This window comes from Chenopodium quinoa, unplaced genomic scaffold (genome assembly GCF_001683475.1).
Source record: "Chenopodium quinoa cultivar QQ74 unplaced genomic scaffold, ASM168347v1, whole genome shotgun sequence".
Classification (NCBI taxonomy): Eukaryota; Viridiplantae; Streptophyta; class Magnoliopsida; order Caryophyllales; family Amaranthaceae; genus Chenopodium; species Chenopodium quinoa.
The window spans coordinates 4,623,370-4,636,490 of NW_018744593.1; the positions used below are offsets into that span (position 1 = coordinate 4,623,370).

The 13,121-nt window shown below is 35.2% G+C and overlaps 2 protein-coding genes across 2 annotated transcripts; both read left to right on the plus strand.

Annotated features, from left to right (window-relative positions):
* Window positions 1-397: 397 nt before the first annotated feature.
* Window positions 398-8,630, plus strand: LOC110699701 (pentatricopeptide repeat-containing protein At2g41080-like). The gene is made up of 5 exons (XM_021877228.1): window positions 398-2,999; window positions 5,517-5,615; window positions 5,785-5,902; window positions 6,835-6,947; window positions 8,116-8,630. Exon 1 carries the CDS (start codon window positions 568-570, stop codon window positions 2,716-2,718), a length of 2,151 nt encoding a protein of 716 aa, XP_021732920.1. The 5' UTR covers window positions 398-567; the 3' UTR covers window positions 2,719-2,999; window positions 5,517-5,615; window positions 5,785-5,902; window positions 6,835-6,947; window positions 8,116-8,630.
* A 2,806-nt stretch (window positions 8,631-11,436) lies between these two features.
* Window positions 11,437-12,552, plus strand: LOC110699849. Its single transcript, XM_021877360.1, has one exon. The coding sequence runs from the start codon at window positions 11,437-11,439 to the stop codon at window positions 12,550-12,552; it is 1,116 nt and encodes a 371-aa protein (XP_021733052.1).
* Window positions 12,553-13,121: the final 569 nt, after the last annotated feature.

Consider the following 13,121-nt stretch of genomic DNA (forward strand, 5'->3'; position numbering starts at 1 on the left):
CGAGTTCCAAATACCCTTGCTTGAACTTGGTCGCAATTTTTAAGGTTTCAATTTGCTCTCCCTATAAAATTTTGGGAAATGAAATTGCTTTCTCTCTCCTCCTCTCCCACTTCAATCCCACTTCAATACCCTAAAAGTCTAAAAGTGACTCTCAACTCCTCTTTTCATTTTGAATTTGCAAATGGGGCCCAAGTCTTTTCAGCTTTTCTTGTATTCTTTATACTTCCTCTTTTTTTTTTTTTTTTTTTTTTTTTTATTGCATCATAGGGGTTTTGGAGGCAAAATTTGGTAATGGGAAAAAGTAAGAGAGAAAAACGTAAAAATACAAAATTGTCCATATAATGTAAAGATAAAATAAAAAGTAAGTGTGAAAAAGTAAGGGTATGTTGGGTATTTGCAACGTGAATATAAATATTTTTTGTCCTAAAATGAAAGTGATGCAATATTTGTGAAACTTCCCTAAAAACAAGTGATGCGATATTAAAAGAACAGAGGAAGTAATTAAATGACGCAAATTCCTTTTTTACTCCCTAAGTTAGGGTCCTTGTGGACTCAACCTAGTAGAGGATGAGAAATCCTCGAAAATTACTCAGTATATTCAGTTTGACAGTCAGACTCAAATACAGCACTAAGCCGAATTGCCATAGCTACTTATCATGCTCCTCTGCGAACTTGTATACACGCTGCGCAATGATGCAGTCCAGTGTCAAATCGCTTCGCTCAATCTGCTGCTTCTCTCAGATTATCAGAACATCTTTCAACACTTTATCTTCTTCATCTTCTTCATACTCTACTCAACCATTGAACACCTCCTCAATTACCGTGCTAACCAATCTCTGCTCTAAGGGACGCATAAAAGAAGCATTTGAGAGCTTCAAATCTGAAATATGGTCAGACCCAAATCTATTTTCTCATTTAATTCATGGTTGTATTTCCAAAAATTCGATTTCATGGGGAAAACAGCTTCATGCTATTACAATTACTTCTGGATGTTATTTAGACAAATTCGTTAATAATCATTTGTTGAATATGTATGGAAAACTTGGGGAATTGGAGACTGTTTTAGTGCTGTATAATGTGATGCATAGGAAGAATGTGATGTCTAGTAACATTTTGATTAATGGGTATTTGCAAAGTGATGATTTGGGGGGTGCACAAAAGGTGTTTGATGAAATGCCTGAACGAAATGTTGCGACTTGGAATGCGATGGTCACGGGGATGATACAGTATGAGCATAATGAGGAGGGGTTGGGTTTGTTTTCGAGGATGCATTTGTTGGGGTTTTCGCCGGATGAGTTTACGTTGGGTAGTGTGTTTCGAGGATGTGCTGGTTTGAGAGCTTTGTTTTGTGGGAGGGAGGTTCATGTTTATGCCATCAAAAGTGGTCATGGTCTGAGCTTGGTTGTTGGTAGTGCATTGGCGAATATGTATATGAGGTGTAGGAGTTTGGAGGAAGGGGAGAGAGTAATTCAAGGGATGCCTATTCATAATGTGATTGCTTGTAATACTCTAATTGCCGGAAGAGCACAAAATGGGTGCCCTGAGGGTGCTTTAGAACAGTATAATATAATGAAAAAGGCGGGGTTTCAACCCGATAAAATTACATTTGTTAGTGTCCTTAGTTCATGTTCTGAATTGGGGACCCTGGGACAAGGCCTTCAGATACATGCTGAGGTGATAAAGCGTGGGGTTACTTCTGTAGTTCCTCTGGTTAGTTCATTGATAAGCATGTATTCTAGATGCGGATGCTTAGAAGAATCAATCAAAGCTTTCATGCAGTGTAAAGATGCAGATGTTGTCCTGTGGAGCTCAATGATCTCTGCTTATGGGTTCCATGGCAAAGGAGGAGAAGCCATTGAGCTTTTCAAGCATATGGAACGAGAAGGACTAGAGGCAAACAATGTTACCTTTCTGAGCCTGTTATATGCTTGTAGTCATTGTGGACTGAAGGATGAAGGACTTGAATATCTTGACCTAATGGTAAAGAAATATGGATTAAAACCTAGGTTAGAGCATTACACCTGTGCTGTTGATCTACTTGAGCGTTCTGGTTGTCTCTTGCAAGCAGAAGATATGATCAGATCAATGCCCAGTAAAGCAGATGCTGTTATATGGAAAACTTTGTTATCTGCCTGTAAAACCCATAAAAATACTGAAATGGCTAAGAGGATCGCTGAAGAGGTCCTCAAACTTGATCCTCTGGATTCCGCTTCCTATGTTATGCTTGCGAACATCCAGGCCTCTGCAAAGAGGTGGGATGAAGTTTCTACTGTCAGAAAAGCCATGAGGGATAGACGAATTAAGAAGGAACCGGGTGTTAGTTGGTTTGAGTTCAAGAATGAAGTACACCAATTCACCATGGGAGCAAAGTACCATCCTAGGTCCATAGAGATTTATCTATATCTAAAAGAACTAATGTCAGATATAAAGAAATGTGGGTATGTTCCAGATACTGGATCTGTTTTGCAAGACATGGATACAGAAGTGAAGGAGCAAAATTTGGCTCAGCATAGTGAGAAGTTGGCCATTGCATTTGCTCTAATGATCACTCCTCCTGGTTTTCCTATAAGGGTGATGAAGAATCTGCGTGTTTGTGATGATTGTCACGTGGCTATCAAGTACATATCTAGGATAAAGGACAGGGAGATTATAGTGCGTGATACTAGTAGGTTTCATCATTTCAAATATGGTGAATGTTCTTGCAGTGATTATTGGTAGGATAATTGACAGCAAGAGGTTGGCTGTTCATGCAAATTTGTTCAAGCGCTATCAAAACGGCACCCAAACACGTAGAAATTTTGTTGGAAGGACTACAGATAGCTGGAAAAGGTGAAAATTAAACAAACAAAATCCGAACACCTGTAGGAATGTTTGTTGGGTGGATCTGGAGAGACTGCAAAGTGCATATAGCTGGAAAAGGTGAAAATCTATATAAACAGCACCCAAACATGAGAAATTTCGTTGGATGGATTTCGGCAGTGTACATATATCTGGGAAAGGTGAAAATTTATGATTGCTTGAGCTTGAAAATTGATTCACATTATTAATTAACATGAAGCTAGCATAATAATTTCTGTTGATTGAAGTTTAGATCTATATCTATTGTATTTATCAGTATTAAGTGTTCTGCATATTGCTAATTAATTAATCTTGCCTCTTTTATAACGTTAAGTTTGCTCATTGTCTTTGTCAATAGCCTTGTGTATATCCGTTTTGTTTCTCCTGCCCTTGTGAGATAGTGTGACTGTGAAGGAATTAAAGAGAACTTTCATGCTACCAAGAATAAGAAATGGCCGATTGTCCTTAAACCTTTCAAATATCACAATTTGACAGCACATGACTGAGCATTTCAGCTTCCTCTAAACTTGGCATTAATGTATTTTTTCCACTGAAAAGATAGCATGTTCCAAATTATGATAGTGCAGACCAAAATTGAATCTGAGAAAGAATAAAACTAAAAGAGCTAACAAAAATCACACCTCGAGAAAGTAAGAATTCATCCCTAAAAATAGAAAGTGTCTCCTCTGCCTTACAATTAGATTTGTGAGAATCACGCAAGACTTTGCCAAATCTCTTTGATGACACATCTTTTTATGAAATGTGATGCACTTCGTACTATTTATATTACATATTGAAGAATTTGATACAATCGGTTATTTTAGAAAAGCCTGAAATAGTTTGAAGTAAATATAAACAAATGACTAAAATTAATAATGAACAAGATTCGTGATGAAATTTCTTCACTAGCAGTAAAAAAGCTCTACCCAAGAATCAAATTGGGGCAGTTTGGTCAGAATTGCTTTATAGGTAAACAAAAAATAGACGTAAAGGGGGAGAGCCTGGGATAGAATCATGACAGCATGGAGTTTAGAATAAGCATAAGCAGCAGTCATGAACATTTCTAACTTCCAGTATAAAGTACTTACTGATTTATATCCCTATTTAAATTTTGATTTAATAATTACTGCACCTTTCTTGGTTAGTAGATTATTGATTTAGGAATACTCTCTGCTTCGTGTTTACTAAATGAGGAACTCATTATGAAACTAAGCCAATGTCTGGGATCCTTTCTCTTTTATTTATATTAGATCGTTTGTATCTATTACTATCTATTGGATAGCTTAATGTGGGTTTCCTCTATATGTTCAGTGCATTAAGCTATGTGGTACTGTGGTAGTAGGTTATCTCATTTGAATTTTGCAATAATTTTGTGAAAAAAAATTGGATTCTAATCCACCTAAAATCTACCCTGAATCATGCTTGCTATGTTCATTTGTAACCTCTATATATATATCTGTAACCTCAATTTGAAAGTGAAGATAAATGACCTTTCAAATTCTGATTCTAAGCCACCTTAAATCTACCCTAGAGTCACTTTTGGATTTTCTGTGCTTTAAGTTCTGATTTTGGCTTTGGATTTTATTGCTTTTTTGCTCTGATGTTGGTGACTTGGGGAGGGAATGCTTCATAGAGAAATGAGTTTATGACTTTATGCAAAGGAGGGGCGAGAGAGAAAAATTATGAAAGTTAAGATGAGAGAGATAGAGAGAGGAAGGGAGAAGGAAAAAGTATGCAAGTGAGTATAAGAGAGATAGAGGGAGTGGAGCAAGTAAGACTAGACTTAAGTCAAAGGGAGGGAATAAGTAAATGCAAAGGAAGGGGTAGGGAGAGAGAATTTTAGAGTGAAGATAAAAGACCTTGATAGGATGGAGCAAGTAGGACTAAGCTGGCTCTTACTAAAAATGTTAAAACCATTAGAGAAAAGAGATATGGAAAGAAGAATAAAGAGCAAGAGAAAGGGGAAAGGGAGAGTATGAGAAGGAGATGAGGAAGAGGGATAAAAAAAGTGACTAGGCGAAGGTTAAGATGATAAACAAAGATCAGGGATAGAAGTCGGAGAGGAGACATGAAGATTAAAGCTCTCGTAGGAGATCTTTATAGAATAAAATATCTTTTTAATGACATGACAGAAAAATTAACTATTAAAAAGAAAGTTTCTCAATTACATATGACCATATAAGATTAATAAGAGGTAGGATTTATTTTTTTAAAAATAAAAAATAAAAGAAAAAAGAAAAAAAAAAAGAAAAGAAAAGGAGAAGGGGGGTAAGGAAGAGATAACGGATGAGGGAACAGTCGAACAAAAAGGGTAGAGGAAGATTATAAGACCCTATATATCTATGTTGACACAAAATTACATGGCTTATTCATGGATAAGCTTCCATCATTGGATTTACTATGTCTCCTAATAAATCATTTTGGTTGGTTGGAAAGCATAAATGAGTTGGAGTACCATAAAGGTATGTATACCTTTTGGTGTTATGATAATCTGATTCTTTACTACATGCTGCGATGCTCTTCTCAACATCATGTGACAAATTGTCTTTTCTGTGCTCCAGAAACCCTTCCCTTTTTTATTTAGTATTTATTATTTTATTGAGTTCTCTGAGCTCCAAAAATATGATCTTTTGGATGCAATTTCTGGTTGGTATTGAAGTGCTTCCCTTTGTTTACAGGGTAACATTCAAAGCTTGACTGCAGCTGCATAATCGTGATAAATATCAAGCACATGCTTGGCTCCTTTCCCCGCCATGTCAAACCTTCTATGAAACAAGGTGGATGGTTTAATATTTAGATAATAGCACTTTTTGCCTGACTTTTGTTTAAGTAATCTGTATGCATGCCTCCAAAAGGACTCATGTGATGCTTGGGCATTTACCTTCCTTAACATTCTTGAGTTTGTTATTACAATTCTTTATTCAATTCTGAACCTTTTTGTTGCAGACATTTGATACAACAAGATGATTGAAGTATTGGCAAAAACTGGTTATCTTACTCAGGAGTTCATTTTAAGCCTGTTGCAATTTGGAGTGTCGTATTCCAGGCCATGCTGCTTTGTCTCGTAATTTTTACTGTCTTCCCTCTTCTTGCTATCTTCATTCCTAAAATATGCATGAACACACACGCGCGCGCGTGCACGCGCACACTCACACACACACACACATTCACTTAGTTGTCAGTATGGGAAAAAAGAAAGAGGAGAAACTTGATGAACTTTGAGTTCCCTGGTTTCAGTAAAAGGACATTGGGTTCCTTCATTGCTTCTCTGGAAAAGACTTACCTTCATCTGTGCATCGTTCTATTGCTAAGTTAGTCAAGACAGTTTTTATTATTTCTTTTCTAATGTTTCTGGAATTGTTTAATATAGATGGCTGGATTAATTTCAGAATTGTTTTGCTTCTGGTTAATCTTGGGTCCCTGAGTCCGTTTTAGGTTTGAAAGTTGTGTAGTGTGGATTTATATATGCAAGTAATTAAATGTGTTTACTACCTTACTCTGGTTCATATGATCCTGTCCCTCAGCTGAGATTTGGCGGAGAACCTACTGCGTGATTGTTGACACTTTGTCAGTAATGCTGCAAATTTGTATGATCAATGAGAAAAAAGTGTCAACTTAATGTCTCTAATTTTAAATAATTCTGGCATGGTGTAGTGGCACACAAGATCTTAATATCTTATTTGTAACCCGGTGATTCTATAGATTTAGGTTCCTTTATTTTATACATCCAGCTTACATCATTTTGGTATTGGGGGCATTAAGAGGTACGACAGAACCTGTATGTGAAGGAATACCAAATCCTCCATTAAGGACATTAGCCATTACCATAATCATTCTGATGGATAACAAATGTAATATTGAAGCTGTAAGAATTTGTTTTCTGTGTAATTATGAGGAAATCCAGAGCTATAATTCTATCCAATTTTTGGTGTGTATTTGTGTCGAGTAACCAACATGATGTTTTAGACTGAATTATTCTAGCTTTTGATTGTGCAGGTAAATCCTCAATATATGCATTCAGATGGATCACGTTATTGACTAAGGAATTTCATTTCAATACCATTTTGAGAATTTGGGACTCACTTTTGAGTCATTTTTCTGTTATTCAGGTGTGTAGTCTCTTTCTAATTTCAAAATTAAGGACTGTTTGTTATACATGCCAAATCTGAACTTTCATCCCAGTATCCCTTAGTTGGATTTTCTCTCCCTATAAACATCAAAGTCACTATAAAATTTTGGATTGTTCACCTTCCTCTCATTACTCTGACAAAGAGGAGAAAGAATGGGAGAGATTGGTTCTTGAAAATCACTATATCTACATTAGGTGTTAGTGCTGTGAATGAGGGGTGATAAAAGCAAAATCAGGTACTAGACTAAAAGTTGGGAGCATATTTTTAAATTTAAAGAAAAGTTTAGGGACATATCAATAACTTGATACTAAAACAGACACCGGGATGACAGATGTCACTCCCTGGTGCTGTTTTTTCCCTCCAAAATCCCCCTTCCTTTTTTTTTTTTTTTTTTTTTTTTTTCCCTCTTTTAGCCAATGCCACATATTATAATTTATATATAATATATATTCCCCAAATCTTATAATTGTAATAATTTTGATTCACATACTATCTTTGTCTGTAATAAAATATTTCAATATCTTTATATCATATAAATATTACTATGTATGTCATACTTTCATGTATAGCATAATACATCATATATTATTCTTTCAAACTATTAATATGAAATATATTTTAAATAAGATAGTTTTGTTACAATATTAACAAACTGATGAATCTATTAAACTACATTCGTATCACGTACTACACAAATTATTATTATTATTTTTTGAAAGATAATTTTGTTCTTGTAGTATTATTTTTCATTGAGAAATTTTAAAATATTTTTTCTTATTAGGAATCCTCCTACTAATACCATATATCTTGGACAAAAATAACATTATTCTGTTTTTTTAATTTCCAAGTATTTATGTATTACGTATATATGTTTTCCATCATCACACAGTGTATTAAATGCACAATATCATTGAAATTTTTAGACACTCATATAGTCATATGGGCTAAGATATAGTTTTAATATACTCATGGTCTAATCGACTCTTTCATTGCAAATAAGAAGAAAATAATTATAACGTAGTTTGTATTTTGTCCGTGTTATTTTTATAAAAGATAAACTGATTTTAATTTAATGAGGTGAAATTACCGTGCGTGGTACGGGACCTAACCTAGTACTTAACTAGAATAATGCCTCTTTTTCTCCCAGGTCATGCTTCCGTGCGTATGTTGTGCAATGCAGAAACACACAGAGAGAGTATAATGCTAATTAGCGATTTTGCAACCGACTTGTATCTTCTACAACAATATCCCAAGGTTAACATCGGATAACTTCTTCAGGCACGAAATATCATTCCGGACAGCTCTACCGTCCATGTTTACTTAGATTAATCACCTTGTAAACATGGTAAACAGAACCAACTGCTGCTTGAATTTCTTTTTTTAATCAAACAGATATCAGCTAAGCACCATTATCAGAAGAGAACATTGATTTCTCCTGCTTGATAAGCTTCCATTTTCTTTCTTTCATCATTTTTATATGTATGGGTTGTATTAGTTGTATGTAATAAGGGACTGACCTAGAGACTATAGATGTTAAATTATCTAATTGTACCAAGTGGCGGAGCCAGGATTTTTACACTGTTAGGGCACCGTACTATGCAATCGTGAAATAATGTTCTTAATATCAAGATTCATAATTACTTAGCAATCGTATTTGTCAAACCTTTATTATTCCAATATACATCAAATATTACCCCTATTCAAGGCTTTAAGCATTGGCCACGTTATTTTTTTAGATCTTTTATAATAGGTTTATAATCACTAGATAGATTTTTCATTTCAAATAGCATGATCTAAAATACCAATCATAAGGATTTATAACTAATAATTTAGGTGTACCTTACTCATACATGTAAAGAAATATTACAATTAAACTTGACGAGTCCTTAAGTTTTGAAAGCGTATTATTACATCATCAATTTCATTATCTTAAGTTGAAAAGTAATTGTGCCCGTGATAAAGCTTTCATTGTTGTGTTATTTGGGATAATGGATAAATAGGACATTTAAAAATAATAAAATAAAGGACATTAAACAAAGGGAGGGAAAAAAATATTGGGCAAGAGATTAGAACCCATGACCTTTGATTGAAAAGGCAATGTTCCAACCACTAGGCTACTGATAAGCTTGAACACAATGGTGTACTTTGTATTATATTTAACCAAAACTTTAACTATTTCTTTTTTTCTTGGTAGGACACAAGGTGGCTCCGCCACTGATTGTACCCAAGCTAAATGTCATTAGTTAGCCTATCCATGAGTTGCTTTTTGCATGATAGGTTGTGCTTCTATATATCTTGCTTTTAGTTTTGATTTAATGTACTTTGATTTGAGACTTCAATAGACAATTAGACGTTGAGACAGCAATTGTGGGTGATTGTTCTTTTAAAAAAAAACCCTAAGATGTTACATCATTGATCTTTAATAAAACCCCTAAGATGCTTATAACTATTTTCACTCTTTGTAGTCAATTTGATTTTCATTTTCCGAAATCTGAGTTACAAAATTTTCAAAGAAATTTACAAGATCACCCCTATTATAAGGGCTTAGATAATCATCGCTGTAAATGTTAAGAATAACTTTTTAGCTTGATTTCCTATTATCAAAACACTTCGAATGCTATGTTGATAGACGGTTGAGACACCATAGTGAAGTACTCTTAGACCATCTCTAATGGTGAGACTCAACTTTGAGTATTGAAATACAAAATGAGTTGTTTTTACCTCCAATAGTGATACCCAACCCACTTCTCAATTTAGTAACTCATGTGAAGTCTAATTTCTCAATGATGAGACTCTCTAAAGTATACTATATCACTTTCAATTTATGGCCCACCAAATCCATATTGTAAGTTTTTCAAAAAAAAAATAAATAAATAAAACTTAAATAAATTACACAATATATTATAATATTGATAAAGGACCCACACTTTTTGTCAAATGAGACTCAAAGTTGAGTATCTAAACTTAGCAACTTTCTTTTGGAGTTGCTAAGTTTAGATACCAACTTATGAACTTATTGGTATCCTTTGCAAAAAATACTCTCTCTCTCCTAAAAATACTCCCTCAAGTCTCACCACTAAAGATGATTTGACATTCTTATACACAATAAACAGTAGATCATCATCGCTACTTTCTATTTCCTCTTCTTTTCAGCATTCTCTTCCTCCATTATTTCTTCTACCTTTTTCTTCTTACTCTTGGCTTCAACTTACTAACTTGATACATTTTGATCATTTAACAACAAAAAACCTAACAATTAAATATATCACTTTTACAAGACAAAACACAAATTATGCACGAAACAATTCAGAAAAATCCTAAAATATTTTTTTTTTAAAAGGAAAAAAAAAATCCTAAAATATATACTACCTCCGGTTTTTTTATGTGCAACTTTCAAGCATTTTGCGGTTCACGAAGCAAAAGATTGAAGGGCAAAGATTAATAAAAGTGAGTGGGTTTAATTAAAGGAGAAGGAGAGAGAAAGTGTGGCCACCCACATAGTATTTTGGTGGGAAAATCTGGCCAAAAGTACAAAGCCAAATTTTCCCCTTCAATTAAATCTGCCAAAAAGTACAAAGCCAAATTTTCCATGTAAAATTTGTTTCCCCCCAATTTTTCAAAAAAATCTGCCAAACTGAATTTTTTTTAAATTTCAATGGAAGCTATAAAATCAGTCTCCATTTCGATTTTGCCCCCAAAATCATAACATTTAATGAGGCTATAAAGGCAGCCTCCATTGTCATACAATTCATTACAGCCATTAATGTTAGCAGCTGGGTGAAACATTCCAGCAAAAAACAGAGTTTCATCCCAAAAAATTACAGATTTCTAGTTCACCCCTACGGTTAGGTTAATTACACACTAACTACAGTGTTCAAAGATTTACAAAAAAAGGCTGCTCTGCTGTCTTTGAAGGACATCTGGGTCATCTTCATCTTCACCCCAGCAAAAATCAGCAGGCCCCTCATCATCATCTACATGTGCTAATTAACACAAACACATGGCAGAGTATGGTGATTCTGTTTTTTTCGATGTTGAACACATACTAAATGAAGAGCAGATGGGAGAGTTGTGGTTTGAAGAAGAAGAAGAAATGCAGGATGCAGGCTTTTGGGGGTATGAATCAGAAGATGACAGTGAAGGTGAGGTTGATGGCTCACAAATGCAACAACAACCACAACAAATGCCACAACAACCACAACAAATGCAACAACCCCAACAAATGCAACAATAAATTGTATGCAGGAAGCAACTGCCAATGCAAAAGAAAAGGCAAATTGTAGATGCAATATTGGTGAAAATGAACAATGGCATATTACCTAGGGGTCACTTGAAGCAGTTATCAACTCAATTCAACGTACATAAATCAACAATAACAAGAATATTCACAGATATAAAGAAACAACTGGCATAAGGGGACTTGATTGATGTCAGGACTAAAAAAATTGGCAGAACAGGAAGAAAGCCAATGGAAATTTCTGATGAAATTCTACAGTCAGTCCCATTACATTTAAGGCAGACTGAAATGAGCTATGTAGGAGCACTGAAGATCAGTCATAGCACAGTTCACAATTTGAAGAGGAGAGGAAGGCTAAGAACACACACAGCCTGCAACAAGCCAGCACTGTCATCAGACCATAAGGTGGCCAGACTTAGATGGATTTTGTCACACATAAATCCATTTACAGGAAATCAGGACCCCACATTTGTTGACATGAGGAATGTCATACACTATGATGAGAAGTGGTTCTACTTGAACCCTGATAAAAGGAGGTTTTATCTACTGCCAAGTGAGGAGGGTCCTTACATGGCAGTTCAGTCAAGAAGATTCAAGCTAAAGGCCATGTTCATGGCAATTATAGGGATGCCATTATATGGCATAGATGGAGAAATGTTACATGATGGGAAGTATGGCATCTTCCCATTCACTGTGCAGCAATTAGCACAAAAATCAAGCAAGAAAAGGCCAAGAGGGATTTTGGAAACAAAGGCACTACAGAATATAAACAGAGAAGTAATCAGGTTGATGTTGCTCACAAAAGTTATCCCAGCCATCAAGTCAAAGTGGCCAGAAAGTCTGGCCAAGGATGTGGTAATCCAATGGGACAATGCTAGGCCTCACCAAGTTCCAAGGGATGCAGAGTTCATTGAAGCTACTACCACAAATGGCTTCAACATTCAATTTATTTTTCAGCCAGCACAATCACCTGATTTGAATGTGCTTGATTTGGGGCTGTTTAGGTCTATACAATCATTGCAATATCAGTTTTTTCCTAAGGACTTAGATGAGCTAGTCCAAAAGGTGAAAGACTCTTATGACACATTCGATCCAGAGGTTAACAAGTACATCTGGGTTACTTTGCAAAATTGCATGATTAAAATACTGAAGGCAAAAGGTGGTAACAAGTACAAGATTCCACATATGAACAAGAAAAAGCTTGAGAATATTGGCATTCTACCAGAAATAGTTGTAGTCCAGAAGGAGGTAGTAGTGGAGGCTGTGGAGTATCTAAACACTATGTTTAGGCCAGCTAATCAGGGCAATGAAGAAGTCACAGAAGAATTGGAGGTGGATGCAGATTAGGGGACTCAATACAAGAAAAAGACAACACATGTACTGCCACACATAACCACTTACCTATGTAAGTTTGTTTATTTGTGTTTTATTTCAAATGTTGAAGTACCAAGTGGTTAGGTGTATTTTGTTGATTACAATTATCAAAATATATAAGGCAGTATGTTGTAAAGTCTTTAGATTATGGTAGGGTCTTTTGTAATGTACTTTCTTAATTACTCAAAGGTATGTCTTTTGTACCCACATTTTAAATGGTATCAATGAATGACAAAGACAGACAATTGTTGGGGCCATTCAATCCATCAGAGGGGTTAATAGTCATTGTTGAATACTACACTAATGCACAAGGATACCTCAACAACAACAGCATTATGCATGTTGTTGGAGCAATTCACTTGTGCTTAGTCAAATTCAATGGAGTCCCTTCATCATGTGGATTTGGGTAAGGTGAATGTCAAATCAGATTATGGGACTCAAAACAAACCAGGACCTATTAAAAGGGGACTCATTGTAAGGGACTGACTAGGCAGAAATGTTACATGTAGAAGATACCAGCCTCATCATTCATCAATCAAATC

Bases quoted from the DNA above. Each gene is read 5' to 3' on its own strand.
- LOC110699701 (XM_021877228.1), top strand. From the start codon at position 568: ATGAGAAATCCTCGAAAATTACTCAGTATATTCAGTTTGACAGTCAGA.
- LOC110699849 (XM_021877360.1), top strand. From the start codon at position 11,437: ATGGAAATTTCTGATGAAATTCTACAGTCAGTCCCATTACATTTAAGG.